The 27,247-nt window shown below is 41.0% G+C and overlaps 1 protein-coding gene across 1 annotated transcript; it reads left to right on the top strand.

Moving 5' to 3' along the window:
• Nucleotides 1-27,247, top strand: gpd1.L (glycerol-3-phosphate dehydrogenase 1 L homeolog). The gene is given in 8 exon segments (NM_001090509.1): nt 1-241; nt 6,915-7,092; nt 9,067-9,207; nt 10,983-11,121; nt 11,226-11,338; nt 20,314-20,547; nt 21,562-21,668; nt 26,409-27,247. Coding segments are annotated over 8 exon segments (1,047 nt in total). The 5' UTR covers nt 1-203; the 3' UTR covers nt 26,506-27,247.

Raw genomic sequence — 27,247 nt, forward strand, 5'->3', positions numbered from 1 at the left:
GGTCAGGTGACATTGTGGGCAAAACAATCGCTGCTATTGGCCCAGATTGGGGGCGTGGCCACTGTTTGGGCAGTAACAGCAGGTGCTTAAATGTCCAGAGAGGTTAAAGAGAACTGGGAGAGCTCGGAGCGCGGCACTTGCTGAAGGATTTGCTTGGCACGAAGCAGGGGCGCGTTCAGAGGAGCACTCGGCTGCCCGGCATTATGGCTCTGAAAGTCTGCATCGTCGGCTCTGGCAACTGGTCAGTAATGAGACTCCCTATAAAACCCATTTGCAAGACTGGCAGGTTGTTGGCACAGGCTCATTGGTTCTGTCCCTGTGAGGCACTGACATATGAGTTATAGTCACATGTGACTTTAGTGACAGGACAGCTCAGCCTTTGTTTATTGTTCTATGAGCAGCGCATAATCCGCATGTAATGTCACTGTACAACATCCTCACTGTACACTAGCCCCACTGTACACTGGCCCCGCTGTACACTAGCCCCGCTGTACACTAGCCCCACTGTACACTAGCCTCACTGTACACTAGCCTCACTCTATAACAGCCCCACTGTACACTAGCCTCACTCTACAACAGCCTGACTCTACAACAGCCTCACTCTATAACAGCCCCACTGTACACTAGCCCCACTGTAGATTAGCCTCACTGTACTTGCACCAGCCCTCTCTGTCAGATACACGGCTGCTGCTGACAGTAAAGCCCTGCGCAGAATGATGGGAGGTGTAATGTGCGCAGCATTACACACCTCTGCATTAAGTGTATATTGTATTATTACAGGGGTACAATGTCTGCCACTACTAATACTGTATGTCTGTAACCTGATATGCTGTTGGGCTGTGAGCAGGACAGACACCAGGATGTGAGTTATAGTAGTGTATGGCTGAATGATTGCTGCTGCTGCTGCTGCTTAATTGCTCATGTACAACTGCCCATGAGAATGGCCTCAAATATCAGGAGAGTGCGGGCAAAGTCTCCCACTGGTAACCTTGAGCTCCAATGGCACCCAGTGTGTTCCTTTAACCCTTACATATCCAGCCTGTAGCCCTTAAATTATATTTTAGTGAGATGTAGAGAGGGATATGCTGAGACAATTTACCATTGGTCTTCATGTTTTATTATTTATGGTTTTCATAGTATTTAGCCTTTTGTGCAGCAGCTCTCCACTTCTGAATTTCAGCACCTATCCAGTTGCTAGGGTCCAAATTACTCTAGCAACCAGGCAGAGAGACAGACAGGAATATGACTTAGAAAAGGCCTGAATATAAAGCAATAAAAGTAATTGAAAAATAATAGCCTTGAGAAGCAGTCATTATTTGTTTCTTGGGGTCAGTGATCCCCATTTTAAAGCTGGAAAGAGGTAGAAGAAGAAAGGAAATAACTCTGTAACTGTTTTAAAAAATTGAAAATGAAGACTAAGAATTAGCCGTTCTATCACCATGATTTTTTATATAGCACCAATAAGTTATGCAGTGCTTTACATTCTATAACATACTAGGGCTGTATTTATTTATAGGCACCCGAGGGCCTAGTGTGGCAGCTTTAAAAGGGTGGCCCTCAGGTGCCTATATAACAAAATACATTTTTGTATTAAAATAAATCTCCCCAGTCACTAAGCTGGAGGAGAGTGACGGGGTAGTAGCGCACTTCTTACGATTGTCAGAAGAAGTGACGTCAAACATTGTGCCCGTGACATCACACACTCAGGGGTCTGGTGCCTTGGGCGATACTACAGCAATGCTAGTCGTCCGTGATGAATCTGCTCTACCACGGGCAACTAAGAGGAGATTTGCCACCGGGCCACTAATCTCCCCGAATCTGCCTGTGCTCCATGACCCTTAAGGCAGCTGTTAGAATTGATCAATTTAGTTAATACATTTCTTATCTTTGTCTCTGCTATCTCTGAGTTTCATTACAGGCAGCTGTTAGAATTGATACAATAGTTGCTAATACTCCAGAGATGCTGCTGAGAAATGTATCAACTAATGTAGCAAAATTGCTTCAGAATCTGCCCCTGAATTACTGAGCTGCCAGACTCAAACACCAGAGACACAAACATTAAACTTTATACTTCAATTCTGGAAAAACAGTCAAAACTAAAATAATAATGGGAATTAAATGTTAAAAGTTTTATTTCTGAAAACAACTGAACTGAAAAGTTTTTGGCAGGTGAACAACCCCTTTAACAGAAGGTGTTAAGCAAGTCTTGCCTTCAGTAGCAATTATATTTACTAATAACATTGTCTTTTATATGCAGATAGTGTTTTTGTTTGGAGAGTGGTCTTGTTGCAGAAGGTTGATATTGAGTCTATACTACTCTCTTATATAAGCTATGGGGCATTGGCAGGACTTTTGTCCAACTTGTAAAATTAATGAGATTATCATCACTTTAGTCCAGGGATCCCCAACCTTTTGAACCCATGAGCAACATTCAGAAGTAAAAGGAGTTGGGGAGCAACACTAGCATGAAAAATGTTCTTGGGGTGCCATATAAGTGCTGTGAGTGGCCATTTGGTAGCCCCTTTGTGGATTGCCAGCCTACATTGAGGCTCTGTTTGGTAGTACACCTGGTTTTTATGCAACTAAATTTTGCCTCCAAGCCTGGAATTCAAAAATAAGTTCCTGCTTTGAGGCCACTGGGAGCAACATCCAAGGGGTTGGAGAGCAACATGTTGCTCACGAGCTACTGGTTGGGGATCACTGCTTTAGTCTAAAGGCCCAGCAACAAGTCGAATGGGACCCCAATGGAAAAATGTCACCTATAGATACCTGTTATGCCTAAACCCTGCCCATTATCCACCCAAACCCCTGCCACCTCTCTCCCTTTGTGACCTGCAAATCTCACTTTCGGTCTTTCAGGACAGAGGTTCCCAAAGGGGGAGACGTGGCCTTGTCTGTATTGCTGAACAAACGCACATTTATATCATACAGGATGACTTTATTTCAATACTAATACAACTGACAGTATATATATTACTTTCAGATTTAATGAGTTAAGACATGAAAATCGTTCCTTATATGTCTCTGGTTATTAAATAGGGTTGTTAAGACAGAATAGCTGTTCCTAGGTATCCGACCCATACTATGGGGCAGATTCACTAAAGGGAAAAGTGGCTAACGCTAGCAACTTTTCACCAGCGTTAGCATCCGCAGAAACATTGTCAATTCAGGCGCAGGTGCCAATACGTCGCTAGCGTTTGTTCGCACTCTATAGCCAGGTGACTTTTCACTCTGGCGAATGGTTGTTACTCCGCAAATTCAGTAAAGTGCAGATCTTAGTGAACGTTACATCTTCCAGAGTTGACTTCGCCACCTCAGACCAGGTCGAAGTGCTAAAAAGAAGCTACATCTTCCTCAATCTTCTGTCACTTACATCATATCCTGTGAGCCGGAAATGCATTAACGTTCCAAAAACGCTGGCGACTTTTCCTTTTTTGAAGCGGGATTGCCTGCAAAAGTCCTGACTTGAACTTTTTTTGGGTAACCGGTTTTCTCCAGACATTTTATAACATATGGAACATTCATTCTACAGTGGGCTCATATGTAGGGCATTATAAGGTTCCCTGGACATTTGTAATAAAAAGTGGAAATTTCAAGCTTTTGCACCAACATTTATAATAAAGACCTGCATACAACTTTAAATTATCCACCCTATGCAAATTGAGCTAAGCGCAAGATCACTAGCGCATTTTTCGCTAGGCACAAGCAAATGCTAGCGCATCTTCGCTTTGAACTGCTCGCACTGCCAAAGTAATGCTAGCGAAAAGTCGCCAGCGCTCGACGCTCCAGGACGCAACTTCACATATTAGTAAATTAGCGTAGTGGTAGCGAATTTGCACCTGGCAAAGTGGCGCGAGGTGTGCGAAGTGGACACTGGCGAAAATTCGCCCGTTAATGAATCTGCCCCTATATCTTGATGGAAAGCACATCAAGCTTGGAATAGTGAATTTGCATTTATTTGCCATATAACAAGGCCCTAAGAGGGCATAATTATCAGAGAATGAACTAGAGCTCACCACAGTCCACCAGAGAGAAATTCCACTAATCTCTATTCATTTCTATGGGATTCTTAGGGGTAAGGCCAACCTCTTCTCTGGAGTAAGTGAGAAGGGCCATTGCAGTGCAGGACTACAGAGTGTGAGGATTTTATATAAATCAGGGATCATTCCTGTAGCTTTGCTGTTTGCAGCACCAAGAATCTTCTAACAGCTTGAGGGCTGCGTGCATGGCATCTTTAACATACAGTTTATACTGTGGAACAACTGGTACCCAGTATACTATTCCCAAATCAGAGTTTTCTCTGTGATGCTGGGGCCTTAGGGCCAATGCTCTCTCGTGTGAATGAACACATGCTAGGCTGTAAGCTATTTCTACTACAACTCCCAGCATGCACTGCATTGGGGCCATTCAAGGAGCTGTGATGTATCAGCAATTTTAATTTTTTAAAAATATATCCTTTTTCTCTGTAATAAAAAAAACCCTTACCTTGTATTTTATCCAAACTAAGATATAATTAATCCTTATTGGAAGCAAACCCAGTTTATTAACTGTTTAAATGACTTAGTAGTCTTTAAGTAAATGGAGATCCAAAATACAGAAGCCCCCAGGTCCCAAGCATTCTGGATTTGTGTCTGTAATTTTAGGGAGAGAAATGCTTTGTAAAGTGAATACATGCCTGTACTCTTAATTTAAGCACCCAACGAGCGTTGCATAAAGAGGGCTATTTCTTGCCAAAGTTCCATCTGCCTAATGAAGGGTGTACGTTTAGAGGTGAACAAGAAGAAATGATTAGAGATTCACTGCAAATTGTAATTAAGCCTGACATGTAATTGTTCTTCATATGTAAATGAGCACATGTCACTGAACAGCACTGCATCCAATAATAGGTGAGATGGTTCAGAAATAACATTTTATTGGGGTCACAGCCAAACCAGATGGGATATTTACATATAATTTACAGTGTAGGTAATTACATGATTTAATGGCTGTGTTTCATTATGCATTTTAATCATGAAGGTGTAGACCCGGACTGCAGCAATGTATTTCCAAGGATAAAGTTCTAGCTGGGGACAAGAACTAAGCACTAAAGAGACTAGGAATGTATGATTGTTTATCTCTCTCTCTCTCTTTCTCTCTCTCTCTCTCTCTCTCTCTCTCTCTCTCTCTCTCTCTCTCTCTCTCTCTATATATATACTTGTGAAAGAATCACTGTAGAGCAAAACAATTAATTAGTAGAACAAACTCAGGGTCATTACTATAATAAAGACAAATAAGTACAAAATACAATACAAATAAATACAGAGTTTTTAGCAGGCAGACCCAATTGTGCCCCCACATACCTACACTTACCTCTTTTATTGCTTGGTCCAGGACAGGGGTGCAGGATCGAAGTCGAAGGATTTACCGCAAAAACTTAGATCGAACGATCAAAGGAAAAATCGTTCGATCGAACGATTAAATCCTTCGAATCGAACGATTCAAAGGATTTTAATCGATCGAACGATTTTCCTTCAATCAAAAAAAGCTTAGAAAGCTTATGAGGAAGGTCCCCATAGGGTAACATTGATGCTCGGTAGGTTTAAAGTGCCGAAGTAGGTAGTCGGATTTTTTTTAAAGAGACAGTACTTCGACTATCGAATGGTCGAATAGTCAAAGATTTTTAGTTCGAAGCGTTCGATTCGAAGTCGTAGTCAAAGGTCGAAGTAGCCTATTCGATGGTCGAAGTACCCAAAAAAAACCTTCGAAATTCAACGTTTTTTTACTTCGAATCCTTCACTCGAGCTAAGTAAATGTGCCCCTAAAAGTTAACTGGAAGGTAAACCACCCCTTTAACAAAATTAAGGAACCAAGATGAGTTCTGTATTCTTGGTCTAATTCCCCTCAGGGTGTAAAGTAATTTTCAAACCCCACATTTTGTTAATGACATGTTACCCGCATGGCACCTTTGTAGTGGTTCAGTTTAGCAAGTTTTTCTTGGCTGTTGCAGTAGTAGCCGGGCTACAGGGAATGTTATGATAAAGCAGAACCATTAAGTTTTTACACCTCCCCCAAAGTGCCCAGGAGAAGAAACTATTTGTGTGACTTGCCCCATAGGAAGCAATTAGTTGTGCTTGGGGCACTTTTCTTCGACAGTTGTTTTTGGGAGATCTCTTTTCAGACCTGATGTAAACAAGTCATTGTTTTCTAAAGAGACTGGTATTAGCAGGACTGACATCTCTGTGGGATCTTCAATCAAGTGTTGATTAACTAGCAGGAACTGGAACAAGAGCCTTCATTTTGGAGGCCCAGTCCCTCAACAGAGGCAGTCATTTCATTTGAATTTCTTGCAATTCTTCACTGCTATAGCCATTGCTCAGCAGCTGTGGCTACCATGTCCATTTTGCTGTGCCTGCATTGTTGATCTTGCTGTGTGGTGGTGACGGATTAGAGAGAAGGTAACTGAGTATGTCTCCTTCAGCAAAGTGGCACAAACTAACCACTGAGGGCTGTTAAGTAAATGTGTCCCAAAATCTTTACATGGAAAGACAAGCCACTATATCTGGTATTATTCTAAGTGGCACAAGACCAGGTCCGGACTGCCAATCTGTGGGTTCAGGCAAATGCCAGAGGGGCTGCTCTGAGATGCCATAGAAAGTCACACCTTAGTGGGCTGGTGGGGGACTGTTTGGGCCGCTTTGTGGGCTGTTTGGGCCTCTGTGTACGAGAAATGGCAGGGCCTATTTTGATTCTCAGTCCAGAACTGCACAAGAATGATTTAGACTGTAAGCTCCACTGGGACAGGGACTGATGTGAATAATGTATGATCTCTGTACAGTGCTGCAGAATATGCTGGTGCTTTATAAATAAAGATTAGTAATATCAGTCTGTAATTTAGGTGCCTCTTCACTAAAGTCTACTTCATTCTGTTGCCTCAGGGGATCGGCCATTGCAAAGATCGTGGGAGACAATGCAGCCAGACTCCCTCAGTTTGACAACATAGTGAAGATGTGGGTCTTTGAGGAATTAATTGGTGGGAAGAAGCTCACAGAGATCATTAACTCAGAGCACGAGAATGTCAAATACCTTCCTGGACACAAGCTTCCAGCCAACGTGGTGAGTAGTGAGCTGTGCATCCTCCTGCCCTTTTGTCTATTTACTTCTTCACCAGGCACAGTTGAATCATTTCTATCCTTAAGAATTTGCAAATAGAAAGTTGTGAAACAGAACCGAGATCAGCAAACAAAACAAAACAAAAAGTTGTGCCAAGGTTGCACAGTATGGGCGGATAGATGCATGAGCTGAGATTCCAATTCTTTCTGATATCAAATAACAAGGTCGCTTCATTACCCACTCATGTAACAGAAACTGTGACCCCGCTGCACAGAAACAGCTATGGAGCTACAAGACTTGTCTTTCCCCAGCCATGAGTTATAATAGGGCTTTGAGGTGGAACAAATCTTAGTTCTCAACAGTCTTTACTGCCTTCATTATTCCCAGTCAGAAAAAAAATTGTATTAATGTCATCAGTTAGAAATTCTTTACCATTTCTGAAATAATCAAGTTACTCTTCACTATCTTCCTTGCATTGATCTGTCTCTACATGCAGCCTTGGGTCTGAGTTATTTTGAGCACATTGTCTAGGCAAAAGGAGCTCCAACCAATGTATTTGGCTTGTCAGTCACAGTCTCATGCTGACTCTGCATGTAGAGAGACAGATTGTTGAGAGAGGGATAGTGAAAAATGACCTGAAGATTTAATTGACTATATATAGAAAGCTTATTTTCAAGACATGAAGCTCATCAAATTTTTTTTAAAAAAAAATCTTTAGTATACAATGAAAAAAACACAAAGACAAATGAAACTTTGAAATCGTTAAGTCTTTATTAACAAATAACTTATAAAAACTCCACTTCGCTCCTCTTTAGAAAAGGCGATCCAGCGATCCATCGTGCGGCGCTCGATTTCTCCCCACTCCCTTCCTTATAGGAGATAGCCAGGGATGAGAAATCGAATGCCGCTCGGTGGATTGTCGCCTTTTCTGAAGAGGAGCGCAAGCAGAGTTTCGGTAAGTTATTTCTTAATAAAGACATTTAGCGATTTCAAAGTTTAATTTGTCTTTGTGGGTTTTTTTTGTTGTATACTAACGATATATTTTCTTTTTTTTTAAATTGATGTTACTGGTCCTTTAATAATACAGGTTATTGTATGTAAAGGAAATTCACATCTTTTTATAGTTCTTTTAGGTTTTGGATTTGCTCACATGTATTTGAATGAACATTTTAGGACATTGTTTTCAAAAACTACTGTGCAAAACAATCCAGTGATCTAAAAGCCACCTCTAATAAAGTAGGAAAAGTACCATAGAACCCCACAGAGCATTACATTTCAGCCAGAAGCATATTGATGGTTAATGTATTTATATTGAAATCAATAAACGATTTTTTTTGCATACCTTACCTGCAGGTGTCAAGCACCTATTGTGTTTCCTGCTGATACCCTCAGTTATACATTAACAGCCTATCATGAACATCTGCAGCATAATTGTCCATTACCCATAAGATAACTACATGGCATCTTAGACATACAGTATGGATACTACTTTTTATGCAATGTTATATGCTAAGCCTGCTTATGGCCTGAGCTTTATGAGATGCCACGTAGTCCTTGATTTTGATATGGGTTCTTTGTTCCAGCTAAAGCCCTAGCATGCCGGGGTTCTGGTTAAACCAGAAAGTACAGGGCCCCACAGCAAAATTATTTTATGGGCCCGTTATTCCAGAATAAGACATTTTTCTCATAGACATCTTTTGAAAATGCTTATCAGTCTGTGTCCCACTACACCTGCCCAACTTTGGAGTATGAGATTCTTCTTGGACAGCAACACAGAGGGTTCTGTCTTATGCTAAAATATGACTGCACTCTCCAAGCTCACAGCCAGCTTCAGTAGAAGTCATTCGATAGAAGTTCTCTTGATCAAATGCATCAGTTTCAGTTTACAGACTCATTGAGCTGCAGTCAAATCAGATAGGGCAGAGTAAAAGGGACTTAAATTGTTCTGTACTGAGGTGACTGTTCCCGTCTCTCTAGGTGGCTGTACCTGATTTACTTGAAGCATCTGCAGGGGCAGATATCTTGATCTTTGTTGTTCCCCATCAGTTTATCGGCAAGTTATGTGACCAGCTAAAATCACATGTGAAAAAAGAAGCCTTTGGCATGTCTCTGATAAAGGTGAGTGTTGTGTTTGTGCTGTGTCATTAGCAGCGATCAGAAATATTGAGCTCCTTCCAGCGGCTGCCCTGTTGGTAGGGTTAATTATTAGCCGATACATGGGCTCAAGGCACAAAGATGTTGTCTGAAGCTATTTCACTGTTTACGTTGTTCACCTTTTACCTACTTGGAACTATTAACCTTCATTTAGTTCAACACAAAAATTCTTATGGATTTTTTGTTGATAGTTTATTCATAGCTATGAAAATTAGTCCATCTCAGGTGGTATCTCATAGCATCTCAGGTGGTGTCTTATAGTAAAGTAATAACATAGTAACATAGTAAGTAAGGTTGAAAAAAGACACATGTTCATCAAGTTCAAACTTTTTTTTTTTTTTTTTTAAATCTGCCTAACTGCCAGTTGATCCAGAGGAAGGCAAAAACCCATCTGAAGCCTCTCCAATTTGCCTCAGAGGGGGGAAAAAATCCTTCCTGACAAATGGCAATCAGACTAGTCCCTGGATCAACTTGTACTATGAGCTATCTCCCATAACCCTGTATTCCCTCACTTGCTAAAAAGCCATCCAACCCCTTCTTAAAGCTATCTAATGTATCAGCCTGTACAACTGATTCAGGGAGAGAATTCCACATCTTCACAGCTCTCACTGTAAAAAAACCCTTCCAAATAGATCACATCTACTGCCCCCCCCCCCACTGTCCAGAATCTTACTTACCTCATCATAAAATGCAATCAAATTTGTCTGACATGACCTATCCTTCATAAAGCCATGCTGATTGCTGCTCATAATGACATTCACTAAGACAAAATTTTGAATCTGATCCCTTAACAAGCCTTCAAATAATTTGCCCACCACAGATGTCAAGCCATACCTCCCAACTGTCCCTTTTTCGGAGGGACAGTCCCTCTTTTGACAGCTCAACCTGCAGTCCCTCATTTGTACTGGAAAGTCCCTCTTTTCTATGCACTGAACAGCCAGAAAAAGAAACACAGTTTCTCACTTAATTGGCTTTTAGCAGAGAGCCCAGAACAGCTAACAGGTGCAAATAAGATACTTTGTAACAATTTTGAGGCACAAAAACACAGTTTAGATAAGGAGAAATATTTTCAAACTTTCATAATCTGCCAAATTTTGTAAAACAAACATGTTAATTAGGGGGTGTGGCCACAGAAAGGGGTGTGGTCAAAAAAATTGCTGCGCTATGTGCGGGAAAAAAATTTTTGTCCCTCTTTTTACTTCCAAAATGTTGGGAGGTATGGTCAAGCTTACTGGCCTATAATTGACAGGCTGAGATCGTAATACCTTTTTAAATATTGGAATAACATCAGCTTTTCTCCAATCCATAGGCACCATACCAGATCAAAGTGAATCTGAGAAAATCAGAAATAGGGGCTGATCTAAAACTGAACTAAGCTCTCTTAGAACCCGGGGGTGTATGCCATCAGGCCCTGGAGCCTTGTTTACATTAATGTTTATTAAAACTTTATGAATCATATCCTGAGTCAGCCATTGACTAGATTGAGCTGAGCCATTAGTGCAGCTATAAAGTGAGCCTGGGAACTCAGACTCCTCTATTGTATACACTGAAGAAAAGAACTGATTTAACACATTTGCCTTTTCTGTATCTGTTACAACCATACTATTAATATATTTAAAAAACTATAGCATCTCAGGAGGCATCCCAGGTGGTTGCATAACATCTTGAGTAGTTTTATTGATTGCAGTGTCTCACCCAGCCTGTGTTGCTGCAGTATTAACTCTCTAAAAAATTTTCAGGGTGTTGATGAGGGACCAGAGGGTCTGCGTCTTATTTCAGACATCATACAGGAGAGGTTAGGAATCCAGATGAGTGTCCTGATGGGTGCCAACATAGCCAATGAGGTGGCTGATGGGAAATTCTGTGAGACAACAATCGGTAAGTAGCAGGCTTGAACAACAAAAATTAGGAAGCAGTAAATTGCTGGATCCTGAGCTCTGACTGGCCCCTTACTGAGAGTAACAAGGCATTCTCTGTTTCAGGCTGTAAAAATAAAGAGCAAGGCAAAATTCTGAAGGAGTTGTTCCAGACCCCTAATTTCCGTATCACAGTGGTGGAGGAGAAGGACACAGTGGAAATCTGTGGGGCACTGAAGGTAGGAGATGCAATTCAGTCCTTGATACAAATGTACTAAGTACATTCATATATAACAGCACAATTTGTATCCATGTACAGTATATATACGTTTGTATATAGGAGTGTATTGAACTGATACCCCCATATGTAATAAAATACACTACGTTTGCCCTGTAGCATAAGGTATTTGCTTTTAAACATGTGACCAATAAATGCTACCTGCTGATTGGTTGATATGGGTTACTGCCCCTGGGCAAACGTAATGCCTTTTATTACATAAACCCAATAATGTCATACATAGTAGATCTGTGGAGCCCTTGGGCAGGCCTGGGCCACCAAAATCCCTTGGAACCGCCCAGTGAATTAATTTGCTGCATGGGGTAAAGACTAACAGAGAATCTCCCCGCTGTATTAAGATATCACTGGTACTTTTTTCCATAAGGAGCACCGGCCTGAGAAAAAAACTTAGCAGGAGGATTCACTGGGGGTGGCTGATCATATTGGCATCCGTCAATGAATCTATCTTTTTTGTTCTTTAACTTAGTGCAAATCGTTTTTGGCACATACTGTTAACTCATTTAAAAGGGATTTGGATGATTTCCGGAACAAGCATAATATCAAAGGTTATTGTGATCTTAAAGGGACACTGTCATGGGAAAACATGTTGTTTCCAAAGCACATCAGTTAATAGTGCTGCCCCAGCAGAATACTGCACTGAAATCCATTTCTCAAAAGAGCAAACAGATTTTGTTATATTCAATTTTGAAATCTGACATGGGGCTAGACATATTGTCAGTTTCCCAGCTGCCCCAGTCATGTGACTTGTGCCAGCACTTTAGGATGGAATTACTTTCTGGCAGGCTGTTATTTCTCCTACTTAATGTAACTGAAACATTCCTAGTGGGACTTGGCTTTTACTATTGAGTGCTGTTCTTAGATCTACCAGGGAGCTGTTATCTTGTGTTAGGGAGCTGTTATCTGGTTACCTTCCCATTGTACTGTTGTTAGGCTGCTGGGGGGAGGAGGGAGGGGTGATATCAATCCAACTTGCAGTACAGCAGTAAAGAGTGACTGAAGTTTATCAGAGCACAAGTCACATGACTGGGGGCAGTTGGGAAACTGACAATATGTCTAGCCCCATGTCAGATTTCAAAATTGAATAAAACAAAATCTGTTTGCTCTTTCGAAAAATGGTTTTAGTGCAGAATTCTGCTGGAGCAGCACTATTAACTGATTCATTTTGCAAAAAAACATTTTTTCCCATGACAGTATCCCTTTAAAATACAGTTAGTACAGATATTGGTATATATAGTTTATATGTGCAAGTGTATTGATAGGATTTGTATGGACATGTGTGTATATATATATATATATATATATATATATATATATATATATATATATATGTGTGTGTGCACAGGAGTTTGTTTGGAGGGGTTGAACTTAATTGAAAAAATACTATAGCTTATCTATAGCTTATCTGCTATCTGCTGTGTAACCTGACTACTACTTTAAAACACTTCCATTTTTTGATGTTACTGTTCCTTTAAGACATTTTTCACAGGTCCCGTTTTGTAGCTGCACCCCAATCCACTTACCCCCTCCCATGCAGATCACGGACGTGCCCTCTAAGGTTTCCATTTCAACCCACACTATGTTTAAGTGCAGGAGCTGAGCAGGGTCGGTTATTTGACTTCTTTAATGGCTTGTGTTTCTGCGGAGGGAACAGGGTCTGAATGATAATGAGCTTTCAACATGAAAAAGGATCCAGGAATTTTCTTATAGAGATGATTTATGCAAATGAGGGTGGACGTTGGCCGGTGTTTGGCCTGCTGGTGTGTTTGTTGGTTTTGGATTAAGTACCTGCATTGCTAATGTTTGGACAAAAGGTTAATCTACAGTTTCCCGGCACTGCCCAGGGCTGTCTGTCAGTCTTGCTACTCCAAGCACATATTACTATAGATAAAGCCTTCCAAGCAGTGATGAAGAAATTGTATTTGATTGTTTGCTGCCCCATAGTAACTCCACTGATCTGGCCTAGGAAGGGCCACATGGAATTAGTCCCTGGGTCTCTGATATGCCTCCCCTTTCCAGACAAGTGCAACTAGTCGAATTTTTATTTAACTCATTCCAATTTGTTGAGATGATGACTGGAGAAAGCGTCCTCTGATAAATGTGTTTATTTTGGTAAAATGGGCATCGGTTTGAAACAACACGTGCCCTTTCACTTTGAGGATTATTTATCAAAGTCAATTTATCTCAATATTTTCTGCAACAAACTCCGATCAATTCCACTGGGGTTTTTTACACTTATTTATTATTACATTGTCCTGAAAATTTGCTTTATGGGAGAAAATCTGATTTTCACGAATTTGTCCAGAGTTTTTCATAGGATTTTCGAAAAATTTTCGTAATTTTCACCTGAAAACTCCGGAGTATTACCCGAATCCCAGCGCACATCAAAAAAATCATTGGGACTTCTCCCATTGACTAATATGTGCGACCTCGACAGGTCTGAGATGCCGGATTTTCAGATAAAGACTTTTCCATCCTCGGGGTTTAATAAATTCTGAAAAATTCTGATTTTATATAAAAAAAAATCACGAATTCTTCGTGATTTTTACATTTGGAGTTTAGTAAATAACTCCCTTAGTGTTTCTACATTTAGGGCCCGATTCACTAACTTCGAGTGAAGGATTCGAAGTAAAAAAAACTTCGAATTTCGAAGTTTGTTTGGGCTACTTCGACCATCGAATGGGCTACTTCGACCTTCGACTATGACTATGTCTTCGAATCGAGGGATTCGTCGTAAAAATCGTTCGACCATTTGATAGTTGAAGTACTGTCTCTTTAAAAAAAACTTTGACCCCCTAGTTCGCCATCTAAAAGCCCGAAGTCAATGTTAGCCTATGGTGAAGGTCCCCATAGGCTTGCCTAACTTTTTTTGATCGAAGGATATTCCTTCGATCGTTGGATTTAAATCCTTCGAATCGTTTGATTCGAAGGATTTTATCGTTCGATCGAAGGAATATCCTTCGATCGTTTGATCGTACTATCTGCGCTAAATCCTTCGACTTCGATATTTGAAGTCGAAGGATTTCAATTCCCAGTCGAATATCGAGGGTTAATTAACCCTCAATATTCGACCCTTAGTGAATCAGCCCCTTACATTTGTCATTGCTATAACTGGTTTTGTGTCTTTTGTTAAAGGGGTTGTTCACCTTCCAAACACTTTTTAGATTGTTCCCCAGAAATAAAGACTTTTTTCAATTATTTTCCATAATATATTTTTTACTGTTTTTCAAAATCTAAGTTTCAAGTTGAATGTCCCTGTCTCTGGTGTTTGAGTCTGGCAGCTCAGTAATTCAGGTGCAGAATCTAAACTGTTACAATTTTGCAACATTTAGTTGATACATTTCTCAGCAGCATCTCTGGAGTATTAGCAACTATTGTATCAATTCTAACAGCTGCCTGTAATGAAACCCAGAGATTCTGCTCAGCAGGGACAAAGTTAAGAAATGTATCAACTAAATTTATCAATTTAGAACAGTTTACAGGGTCGGCGACCCCCCCTCCCAGAGATGCTTCAGAATGTGAAAAATTACTCTTTAAAGGGATCCTGTCATGGGAAAACATGTTTTTTTCAAAACGCATCAGTTAATAGTGCTACTCCAGCAGAATTCTGCACTGAAATCCATTTCTCAAAAGAGCAAACAGATTTTTTTATATTCAATTTTGAAATCTGACATGGGGCTAGACATTTTGTCAATTTCCCAGCTGCCCCTGGTCATGTGACTTGTGCCTGCACTTTAGGAGAGAAATGCTTTCTGGCAGGCTGCTGTTTTTCCTTCTCAATGTAACTGAATGTGTCTCAGTGAGACATGGGTTTTTACTATTGAGTGCTGTTCTTAGATCTACCAGGCAGCTGTTATCTTGTGTTAGGGAGCTGTTATCTGGTTACCTTCCCATTGTTCTTTTGTTTGGCTGCTGGGGGGGGAAAAGGTGGGGGGTGATATCACTCTAACTTGCAGTACAGCAGTAAAGAGTGATTGAAGTTTATCAGAGCAGGTGACTTGGGGCAGCTGGGAAATTGACAATATGTCTCCATGTCAGATTTCAAAATTGAATATAAAAAAATCTGTTTGCTCTTTTGAGAAATGGATTTCAGTGCAGAATTCTGCTGGAGCAGCACTATTAACTGATTCATTAAAAATGAATTTTTTCCCATGTCAGTATCCCTTTAAACTTTACTATTAGAAAAACAGTCACACATACATAGAAAATAGAAAGTCGATATTTCTGGTGATCTATCTGAAACCAACTAGTTGTTTGAAGATGAACCACCCCTTTAAGCTTTAAATAGGCACAGAGGTCAGAGAGACTGGCATTTTAATGCTTTGGAACAGGTTTCAAAGGGGTGGTTCATCTTTAAGGTAACTTTTAGCATGTTATAGAATGGCTAATTCGACACAACTTTTCAATTGGTTTTTATTAAAAAAAATGTATAGTTTTTAAATCAGCTTTCAATTTGATAATTTTGAATCACTGACTTAAGCAGCCATAAAACTATTGCTCTGTGAGGCTAAAATGTTGCTGTTATTGTTACTTTTTATCACATATCTTCCAATTCATATGCTCTTCTATTCATATTTCAGTCTCTGATTCAAACTACTCCCTGGTTGCTAAGTCAATTTGGACCCTAGCAACCAGATAGCTGCTGCAATTCCAAACTGGACAGTTGCTGAGCAAAAAGTGCATTAATTAAAAATCCAAAAGTAATATAAAATGAAAACCGTTGCAAATTGTCTCAGAATATCACTCTCTACATGGTACTAAAAGTAAAGTCTGTCCCCAAATGGTTAGTTTATTAATGTCATTTGAATGGTGTTTTAAGCTTGAGATAAATGTTTGAATGGGCGCTGAGTTTGGTTGGGGGCATTTAGTCTGATTCTTTTAGTAGGGTGATTTCTCCCATGTGCATTGGCATCTCAAGCATCTCAGAGTGAGGAGGAAGGGTGAGGCTGGCAGTAGGACACAGACACGTATCTTTGCCCAGTTCTCCTGTACCTAGAGTTGCCACCTTTTTTGGAGAAAAATACCGGCCCTCCCGTATATTTAGAATTTTTCCCTATTAATAACATTGGGGTCAAGCATCATTTTTACCGGTCAGGCTGGTAAAATGCTGGCCAGGTGGCAACCCTAGCTGCACCTCATATGCAGACCATAAGGAAGGCTTGAGGGAGGTTGATTCCCTTCCAAAGGATATTTGGTGCCAATATCCACTGGTACCTGCACAACACATTGACTCTGGGTGCAGGCTCATTAGAAAGCTGATAGGAGATTAATATCTAGTGCAAACAGGATGACTACTTACATGAACTGGAACAACAAGGAACATTTATCTTTGCTTGAATGATACCAATCACTGTCAGACCACTTTATTATGGATGTCACAGCATGGGTTCAATAATAAAAGTGAACTTTCTGGAATCCAGAGCATTTAGATTTTATCAGAAAATGTTGACTGGGGGCTGCTGTCTGATCCCTCTATGCCCTTTGATCTCCTCAGGCGGGGACCTCTCACTGGTTCCTGGGAGACCCTTCAGATTAGTAGCTGGAAGCAAAGCAAGGCAAAGTCTTCCACCTTCACTAATCTCTTATCCATCCCTCAGGGTAAATGCACATAGCAGAGACTCTAGTGAGAATATTATCTAGCAGCCCTAGGCATGCCTAATATATGTGTGATGGGTAGCGGCTTATCTGCAGAACATTCCTGTGATATCAGCAAAGACAATGTAGGAGCTGCCTTCCCACTCACTGGCCTTCACCAGCCAAACTCACATCTCTATTACAATTCCACCTAGTTTTTCCACCTTTTCTGGAAAAAAATTCCGGCCTTTTTTCCTGATTGATAACTGTAATAAAATTACCTGGTGTGCGGTGGCGTGGACGGCCGCCAAGCTCCTGGTCCGGCGCCATCTTGATTCTTCTAGGGCGTGCGCGGCACGCCTGAGCGCCTCTTAAAGGTACAGGCGCACTGGCGTGATTGCGCCAGCGCGTATTGACGCTCGTTTTGGCGCCAATTTCGAATGTATATAAAGCCCATTCTGACCCCCAGCCAGTGCCCGTGATAGAATCTTGATTCTGGTGGTTCCTGAAGCCTTGTGCTGTCTGTTCCTGTGTATTTTGTATCTGCTATTCCGGTTTTGATCCCTGCCTGTTCCTGACTATTCTGATATCCGAATCCTGACCTTTGCCTGCATCTCGACTACTCTTTCTGCCTGACCCCATCTGTTTCATTACCCGGTTTGACCCTTGCCTGCCTGACGATTCTTGATATCTGCCTGCCTCGACCCAGCCTGTTTGACGATTCTCTTGCCTGCTCCATTTGTACCGTGACCTTCGGCCTAAAAGACTATCTACCTGCCGTGCCCCTCTGCTAGCCAGAACATCTCGCCTTGTACCCCTCGTTAAGTCCAGGTGGCACCCAAGTAAGCTGAGGGCTCCTCCCGAAGCCCAACGGTGGTCACACTACTGGTGAAGCCGAGACCAGGGTACTTGGCACCTGTTCTGGTATTGGGTGCCGGCCGTGACAATAACATTGGGATCAACCACCATTTTTACTGGACAGGCAGGTAAAATACCAGCGAGGTGGCAACCCTACTCCCACTCCATGATTTTACTTACCTCCCATCTCCTAAATGGCCTAATATTCTTGTCTCAAATAAATTTACACTTCCATTCTAGTTTCTACTACTTGCACCAAATATTGGATATGTTACACTTACAGCATGACATTTTTAGATGGAGGTTATTGAGGTCCTCTACCTAAAAACTGTTTTTTTTTCTGCATAACGAAAGAAAATATAATTTTAAGTAACTTTCCAATATCAATAAGTTAAACGTTTTCAATCATTTAAAGATATGTATCAACTGACATTGAAAACTCTCTAATCACCCGAAAACTCCTTACCCTTGCCTAACCTTTAGGTGACAAATACAAGAGTCCTCTGCACTCAACCCATTATCAATATATTTAAGACAGAGACATTTTGGGCATACTCCTACTGAAAAAGTCCAAGTACCAGTCCAAGGCAACCACAGCCCTTGTTTGTTCATGAGGTATATAGATGAATTGTGACATCACAAAATAACATTTGATATTATAAAATGGGCAAAATGACGTGTCTGTCAAGTCAACCAAGATTCAGATCTTGTCACTCATTCTTTTAACACAATCTGTTTGAAATGCGTGACACAGTTACAGGTCACATATAGTTATGGCTATACCACAGTATGGTTGATTATCTGCATTCCCCAGCTGCTCACAGTGATGGCACATGAACTGCCCAATTAGGAATATACAGTAAATGTACATTTATATATATATATTTAAGGGTTGGATAAGGAAAGTTCCCACAGTTCTTTATGTATTACTACCTAACCAAACACAGCCCCGGGATACAGGGTGCTATATAAATAAGTGATTTAAGTGATTGCAGGAGATGTCTCTGTGCAGGGAGGCAGCAGATCAGTTCAGAAGAATTCTGCTGTGTAAGCATTGAATTTCTCTGCACGGGGCCTGTGGTTAAGCACAGAAGAAATAATCCTCTATGAATGGCCTGTATGGATCAGTCATATAATAAGCATTAGATGTAATCTCATCAGCCAGCACTGAGTTGTACCTAACCCCCAATGATTTCAGACCTACTTCAACAGACACCTGGGTGTTGTTTGATGTTGGGCAGGAGATCAGAAGGGTCTTGTACACAGGGTGCATGGGTGCCTTTGGGTACAATAACCTGTAGTTAGTGACTTATAGTAGTGCTGAGTTAGTGAACCAAAGCAAATGTTTGTCTGTACTACTCCACACAGTGGCGTAACTAGATATTACTGGGCCCCACAGCAAATTATTTTTCAGGCCCCCAAAATTTTTAGCAGTTGACTTGTTTTACCAATATTTATTGAAACTGTATATGAATTAGGGCCTCGTGGGGCCCCTATACCTCCTGGGCCCCCCTGCAGGCGCAGGGCCTGCTTTCTCTATAGTTACGCCCCTGACTCCACAGAATCAACACCTCTGTAAATTTCAGATGTCACCTCTTTGAAGAGTTACAATGTGCCGTTGTGATTGGGTTAGTGGAAGAATTTATATGCCGAGAACTTCCCACACCAGTCAGTTGAACTGAAGAAGCTGCTCGGATGAGTAGTTAAACGTCTTCAATGATTACTCAGCAAGTCCAGTTGTTTTAGATTTACCTATACTAGATATACCATGACCTGGATGAATGGAAATCTTATTGCCTGTACTATTGCATAAACTCCTCATTTTGGCTTTAGGGTCATATGTGTGATATTTGTATATCCATGGAGCTTCATATTAGTTGGAAGTAACCCTGCAGCAACTAAATCCAGATACCTGTGCACTTGCTGAAACAGAAATGACAAAACATCTGCATCTATTATCAGGGGTATGTGCCGTTGCAGTTTTGCTCCTTCTTTCCAGCCCAGTTCTTCTCCTTAGTGCAGGACCAGTGGGCCAGTTTCTCCCTCCCAGAGATTTTTCTAGCCCCTTGTCTTCTGTACTGTACCACAGACTTCTCTTTATCTCTTTACATGTCTTATGATGTTACAGGATCCCTGACCAAATGCCGGATCACAGTGGATGACAAATATTTGATAATCACAGTGTAAAACATGGCACATTCAAAACCAGTACCTCAACCAATGAAATAGATACTGGGGAGGGAGGTGGGTGAAAGGACAGTTTACAAAATGAGAATTCTTATGTAATTAAATCTATCTCTTGCAGCCAGAGTGACTGGTTCCAAAAGAGAGTGCCCCAGCCTTGCCTTTTGCTGTTTCTGATGCCTCCCTGAAGCTCAGTGCAATTGGCACAGTGGCACTGCCACCCTCCAACTCCAAAACCAGCATGAATTAGGTTGCCTGGATGGAGGAAATATTTATTCTGATTTATATCCTTCTTTTTGACAGAATATTGTTGCTGTCGGAGCTGGCTTCTGTGACGGGCTTGGATTTGGAGATAACACTAAGGCAGCGGTAATTCGCCTGGGACTGATGGAGATGATTGCCTTCTCCAAGCTTTTCTGCACGGGATCAGTCACGTCTGCAACTTTCCTAGAGAGCTGCGGGGTCGCTGACCTCATCACTACTTGCTATGGGGGCAGGAACAGGAAAGTTGGCGAAGCTTTTGCCAGAACTGGAAAAGTAAGAACGATGAGACATGTCTATGCTCAGCACAGAGTGGATAATGTATCCCCTACCTTCATTTATAAGGATATTAGATATCACCAAGTGACCAGACTGCAGACTGAGTTCTTATGTACAGGGTACAATGGGGTGACTTAAGGGGCGTAACTACAGAGGAAGCAGACACTGCGGCTGCTGGGGGACCAAGGAGGTATAGGGACCTTGTGAGGCCCTAATTCATATACAATTTCAATAAATATTGGTAAAATAGGTCAACCTCTAGACATTTTGGGAGCCTGAAAAATAATTTGCTGTGGGGCCCAATAATATATAGTTACACCACTGCTTATGTCTTACTGAAGTCACTGGTCTGTGTGGATTACATATAGTATTCCATAATGCACTGTTAGGGCTTCTCTCTGTGAGACCTTCACTCATAGGAGTGAACAATAGAAGCTGCAAGAGGTGAAAAAACACAATTGCAGAATATCCTTGTTTATAATGATAAAGGATGGCTTGTAATTTATAGTAAGGTTTTCTAATAGTCACAGTTCTAGCTACTACTATCACTGCTTACTGTGCATCAGGAATTACACTGGAGCTTCCTGTGGGAGAGACAAACATGGCTTTTAATTTACTGGCAGAAATATATTACCCCTTCAATTCACTGGCCAAAGTCCATTTCCACCTTTATTTACTAGGAGATGTTAATTGCCCCTTTAATTTACAGCACAGTAAAAATAAAAAAGGCCCCTGTAAGAGAACTTTCCCCGTCAGCGTAGTGGCTAAAAGGACAGACCACCTGTCACACAAATTGAAATCACTGGCTTTTTAATGGGACTATTTGTTTTATTTGTTACTTTTCTCTAATTTTAGCCGTATTGATTGTAGTTGGACTCATTAAACATTTAAAGGGCAACCGTGTTTGTCACTGACTGGTGAGGGCGGTCAGTTATTCCAAGACTTTATTGATTGCGTTGTGTTTATTTGGTGATGTCAGTGTAAATCTTAGCGGTGTTCTTTTTATTCTAGTCTATAGAACAGCTGGAGCAGGAGATGCTGAACGGACAAAAGCTACAGGGACCACAGACCTCAGCAGAACTAAATCACATTCTGAAGAGCAAGAACTTAGTGGAAAAGTAAGTGCCCCTTGTGCAGGGAAACTCAGGCAAATCAGAGTGGCTTACAATGAACATTATGAACTTTCAGATGTTTGGGCTTAGTTATATAAATATTATACTCAAGTACTGATAGATAATAATAATAATATACATAAAATGTGGCTCGGTGGGTCATCTAACACACTGTTACCTTCCTGCTCTAGAGTCTTTTGTTTGTAATTCTGGAGAAGGGAACAGGTCAGCCCATGATATGAAAAATAAACAACATTTTATTTATATTAAGGATAAGAAAAAAAAACCAATGTGTTTCAACCCCATTCCCCTGTGGGGTTTCTCTTATGCTTAATATGAAATAAAATGTAGTTTTCTTTTTCATATCATGGAGTACCCTGTTCCCCTTTTCCCGTGACTACAATGCTCTTGGCACTTACATGTAACCTCCTTATAGTGAGCCCCAATCTTAAAATTCTATGGTGTGACAACCTAACATACACGTGTAATTTTGTTAATTTGTGACCTAGGCACTATATGCCCTGTGTAAACTATAGCAGAGAACCACAATCCCCTGACTTCATCTTCCTGAATGTGTGTGCACTGAAAGGCATGGGATCAGACTCTCAGCGTACACAGATTTCAGAATGAAAATGCTAAACTATGCATTTTTGCACCAAAATCTTGGCTTTTCTCTGTCCCATTTGTCATTGGCCTTGAGACCAGGGCTACATAATAGACTTACTTTATAATCTCCAACGGGGCCCTGAATGTTCGGCATCTAATTATTTAGTTTCAGAAATATTTTCATGTCAACCTATTTGGTTTTGTATAATATTATAGACCTATTTCATATGAACTCAACTACTATTGCCTGCAGAGGGTCTGGTGGGGGTTCATGGCCCTTATGAATGGTAGCTAGCCTGTGATCTTCATACATCTCTCTGTTAAAGAGAAAACGTAGCTGTTTATATAGTGAATAAAGTAATCCCCTCTTGTAAAATATGATATTATATTTTTATTTATATTAGCTGTGATATACTTCAACATAGACATGGTCCTCAGGCTTCTATAAAATAGCTTTCTGTTGTGGTCAATAAAGAATTGTTTAAGGTGGCCATACACCCGAAAATTTAAAGGGATACTGTCATGGGAAAAAACTTTTTTTTCACACTGAATCAGTTAATAGTGCTGCTCCAGCAGAATTCTGCACTGAAATCCATTTCTCAAAAGAGCAAACAGATTATATTATATTCAATTTTGAAATCTGACATGGGGCTAGACATATTGTCAATTTCCCAGATGCCCCAAGTCATGTGATTTGTGCTCTGGTAAACTTCAATCACTCTTTACTGCCGTACTGCAATTTGGAGTGATATCACCCCCTTTTCCCCCCCCAGAAGCAAAACAAAAGAACAATGGGAAGGTAACCAGATAACAGCTCCCTAACACAAGATAACAGCTGCCTGGTAGATCTAAGAACAGCACTCAATAGTAAAAACCCATGTCTCACTGAGACACATTCAGTTACATTGAGAAGGAAAAACAGCAGCCTGCCAGAAAGCATTTCTCTCCTAAAGTGCAGGCACAGTCACATGACCAGGGGCAGCTGGGAAATTGACAAAATGTCTAAGCCCCATGTCAGATTTCAAAATTGAATATTAAAAAAATCTGTTTGCTCTTTTGAGAAATGAATTTCAGTGCAGAATTCTGCTGGAGTACCACTATTGACTGATGCGTTTTGAAAAAAACATATTTTCCGATGACAGGATCCCTTAAGGCTAGGGCCACACGGCGCGATTTTGCCGCGATTCTGCGCTGGGCGAGTTGCGAGTCGCTGCGGTTTTTAAGCCGAAATAGCTTTGTTAACTTTGGCGCTGGCGTCAATGCAAATCGCTGCGAAATCGCTGCGCTAATTCACACGCGGCGATTCGTTTTCTATTGTCGCCGAAGTTGCCTCGCTGGGCGTTTCCGGGCGACAGTAGAAAAAGAATCGCCGCGTGTGAATTAGCGCAGCGATTTCGCCGCGATTTGCATTGACGCCAGCGCCAAAGTTAACAAAGCTATTTCGGCTTAAAAACCGCAGCGACTCGCAACTCGCAACTCGCCCAGCGCAGAATCGCGGCGAAATCGCTCCGTGTGGCCTTAGCCTTAAGCTGCTGACCCTGGGTCTTTAGATCGATTCGGCAGCTTATATGTATGGGCCGTTCCAACAGGCCTCCCTGACCAATATCTGGCCACAAAGTGGCTAGATATTGATTAGGCTTATTGATTTTCCCCTGTGATCCAGGACCACATGGACCACATGGACTTTGCCAAACGAGCAGATCTTAAGTCAGCCTGAGCCCTAGCCACCAACTCACTGGCCCTGAACTACATTGTATAATCAGTAGCCCTATATTTGTAACATTATGTGACTTCGTGCTTGAAAACCTGTTTATTTCCATATTACAAAAACAAAACAACTTGCCACAAAACTGTCTTTACTTCTGCTGACAAATCTCTTTATTTTGCATTTGCTCCCATTATATTCTACCACTTACATTCACTTCCTCTAATTCTGTCTTGTTCTGCTTCCCCTTCTCTCTCATCTGTTTCATCCTTTTTTTTGGACCTCAAACAAGTGTGAAAAACACTGCTGTGCTCCATAATCTCAAGCCTCATTTTACTCTGTGTTTCTCGCTGAGCTTCTTCTGTTGTCCAGCCTACTGCCTTCTTTAAAGGGGCAGTATACAACTAAAACACCATTGCTAAAAATCTCAGGGCTTTGTCATTGTCTAAGCAGCAGCCTTTGAGCAGCTCATTATCAAGGGCTTCTCCGTGCACTGGTAATTCGTTTTATCACCTCCTTTAAAGTTCTATGGAACTGGAAATGACAAAAGTAGTAAAAGTGTAACTGGTTTTATAGTCTTGTTTTGCACCAGAAATAAGAGAAGCCATAGGTATATCTTTATCAGAACAACAGGCAAAAAGTTCAGCACTGTCCCTTTAATCCTTGTTGCTCTCTATGAATTAATTTTACCTTGTCCTGCATTATCTTGTTCTTACATCTCTTTGACTCTGCCCTCTAATCTCACAGCTGTTTTCTTATACACTTATTTGGTCTTTCTTACATGCTATTCTTTCCATTCCAGCCTACCTTCTCCTTTGGTTTAATTGCCTAAATATGAATATGGCTAGAAATGCTGTATTTTAAATTCTGTGCTTAATATACGATCCCAGACAGCGCCGATCCGCGCCTTTATGACGCCTGAGGCGGCCTTCCATTGCCACCCGACCCCTCCTCACGGCGCTCACATTTTCTGCGCAGGAGGGGGTTGGGGCAATTGCGCTCTCTGCACTAGAAGTGCCGAAATTGAAAACCAGAAATTCGACTCTTAGTTACCAGGAGCGGCATTTTTGCCGCCCCTGGTAACCAGGGGGCGATGCCGCCTGAGGCGATTGGATCAACTTGCCTCATTGGTGGAGCCCCCCTGATCCTAGAGGTTCAGCAGACATTAAACATTAATGATCAAGGCCTTCAGATGTGTCCACAGATGCTCACCATCTTTGATCTTGTTTTGAACTCTTTGGAGTGTCAGTGGCATTGCACATGCTCAGTATGCACTGGGCTGTTGAGAATCTATGCTTAAGGCTTGCTAAACATCCTCAAGCAGAAAATATAATACGTCTGTCTGAGCTGCACTTATTTCTGAGCCGCCATGTATTGTGCTTCTAAATTAATTACTAATTAACCTTCTATTGTGACATTTTTATTCTATATATAAAGTATATTGTACATCGGTCCCTAAGCTCAGTAAGTGACAGCAGCACAGAGCATGTGCAGTGAATGAGAAGAAAAGATGATGGGAAGTTACTGGGGCATCTTTGGAGACACAGATCTTTACTGCTAAAGGACTGTGGTTGCCTTGGGCTGGTACAGAAGCCCAAAACATGTGGGGTTATTTATTAAAGTCCAAATGCCAAAAACTCGAAAAATTTTAGTTTTTTCACTATAATATCCAAATTTTTAGTGGAAAAAAAAACCTCAAATTTTTAGAGATTTATTATACCCTGAGGATTGAAAAAGTCTGAATCCGAATATCCGGCACCTCAGACCTACCGAAGTTGTATATAAGTCAATGGGAGCGGTCCCTTTCCTATTTGGAAGTTTCTGTGGTCTGTGCTGGAAATTGCCCAAAAATCAGATTATTTCGGACTTTTCAGGCAAAAAATTTGAAAAATTCTGTATTTTTCTCAAAAAATCTAGCGCTTTGGGAAAAAAAATACTAAAAATTGGACGATTTGGATATCCGCTCAATTTTTTATTTTATAATAAATAAGGTCCGATTGTGGCTTCTAGTTTAGTCGGACTTTTTTAAATTAAAATAATCAGAAAAATTCAGATTTTGATAAATAAGGCCCATATTGTACAACATTTCTTAGTTCTCCCCTAACCCCTCTGTTCATTTGAAGTCATGTCTAACATTGTCACACAGGCTCAGTCCTTTTCCATAGGAGGTGGAATATAACAGATGTGTTGAGTGGGCAGTCGGCTAGATGATCAGTCACATGGACAAGAAGCCATAGGTCTCCTTTCTCCCTCCATTACCAGTTATCACTACTGCCACCTCCTCAAAATAGACAGTAGCTGGCGAGTAGTCTGTAATCTATTTGAGCTTTGACATGATAACTCTGGGAGGGTGGCCTTTAGATTCTGATAAGGATCAACGTCTTGCAAGGAACATGGCTATAACTCCTATTCTTGTCTGCTTGTCTCCTTCCCAGGTTCCCTCTCTTCACTGCGGTCTATCAGATCTGCTACGAGAAAAAGCCAGTAACCGAATTCATAACGTGTCTCCAGAACCATCCTGAGCACATGTAAAGCTGAACAGCTCCGGCAATCCTTGGCTTTCAACCTTGTGCCTTTTAGAAATCGGTGTTTCTATGAGTATATTTTAATATATATTTATAGAGGTGGGACAGGCATCTGCTGGAGTGCTAGCTGCTGAACTACAATTCCCAGAAACCTTCCTGCCAGCAGGGTTAGTGGTTGCTTAACCCTGGTATAGCTTAGTTTGTATTTGAAGAGTGTCAGCCTTATGGGTGAGAAAGGCTGCAGTGGCTGCTACATCCAACTCTACACATTTACTTCATTTCGTTTAGGCAAATTTATAGCAGGTTTCTAATCATTTTTATTTCAAATTTAAAGCAGATGTGCTTTACATACACAGTGGCGCATTCACCCAGGGCTTCTGCAGAAGATGAACTCTGATGGGAGAATATGCTTAGTAATGTTCAATTAAATGCTTTTAGCTGAATGATTATTATATTTTAATGGCCCGGGCAGATCACTGTAAATAAGTAGTGGGAAATGATAGTAATTATGCATTTTAAATTGGTAATCTTAGAGGGGGAACATTTACCCCACGTGCGCATCAAGCACATAATTGTCCCATAATTAGGACATACGATTTAAGAAAAAATATATGTATTATATTAAAAAGAGGTTTGTGGGAGACGCTTGGTTTCATGCGCTGTGTGTGCTGTGTTTATTATCAGTGTATTCTCCCTGGCATTCTCACACCAGTCATCAGTATAGAAGCTAATAAAATATTTTGTTTACA

This window comes from Xenopus laevis, chromosome 2L (assembly GCF_017654675.1).
Source record: "Xenopus laevis strain J_2021 chromosome 2L, Xenopus_laevis_v10.1, whole genome shotgun sequence".
Classification (NCBI taxonomy): Eukaryota; Metazoa; Chordata; class Amphibia; order Anura; family Pipidae; genus Xenopus; species Xenopus laevis.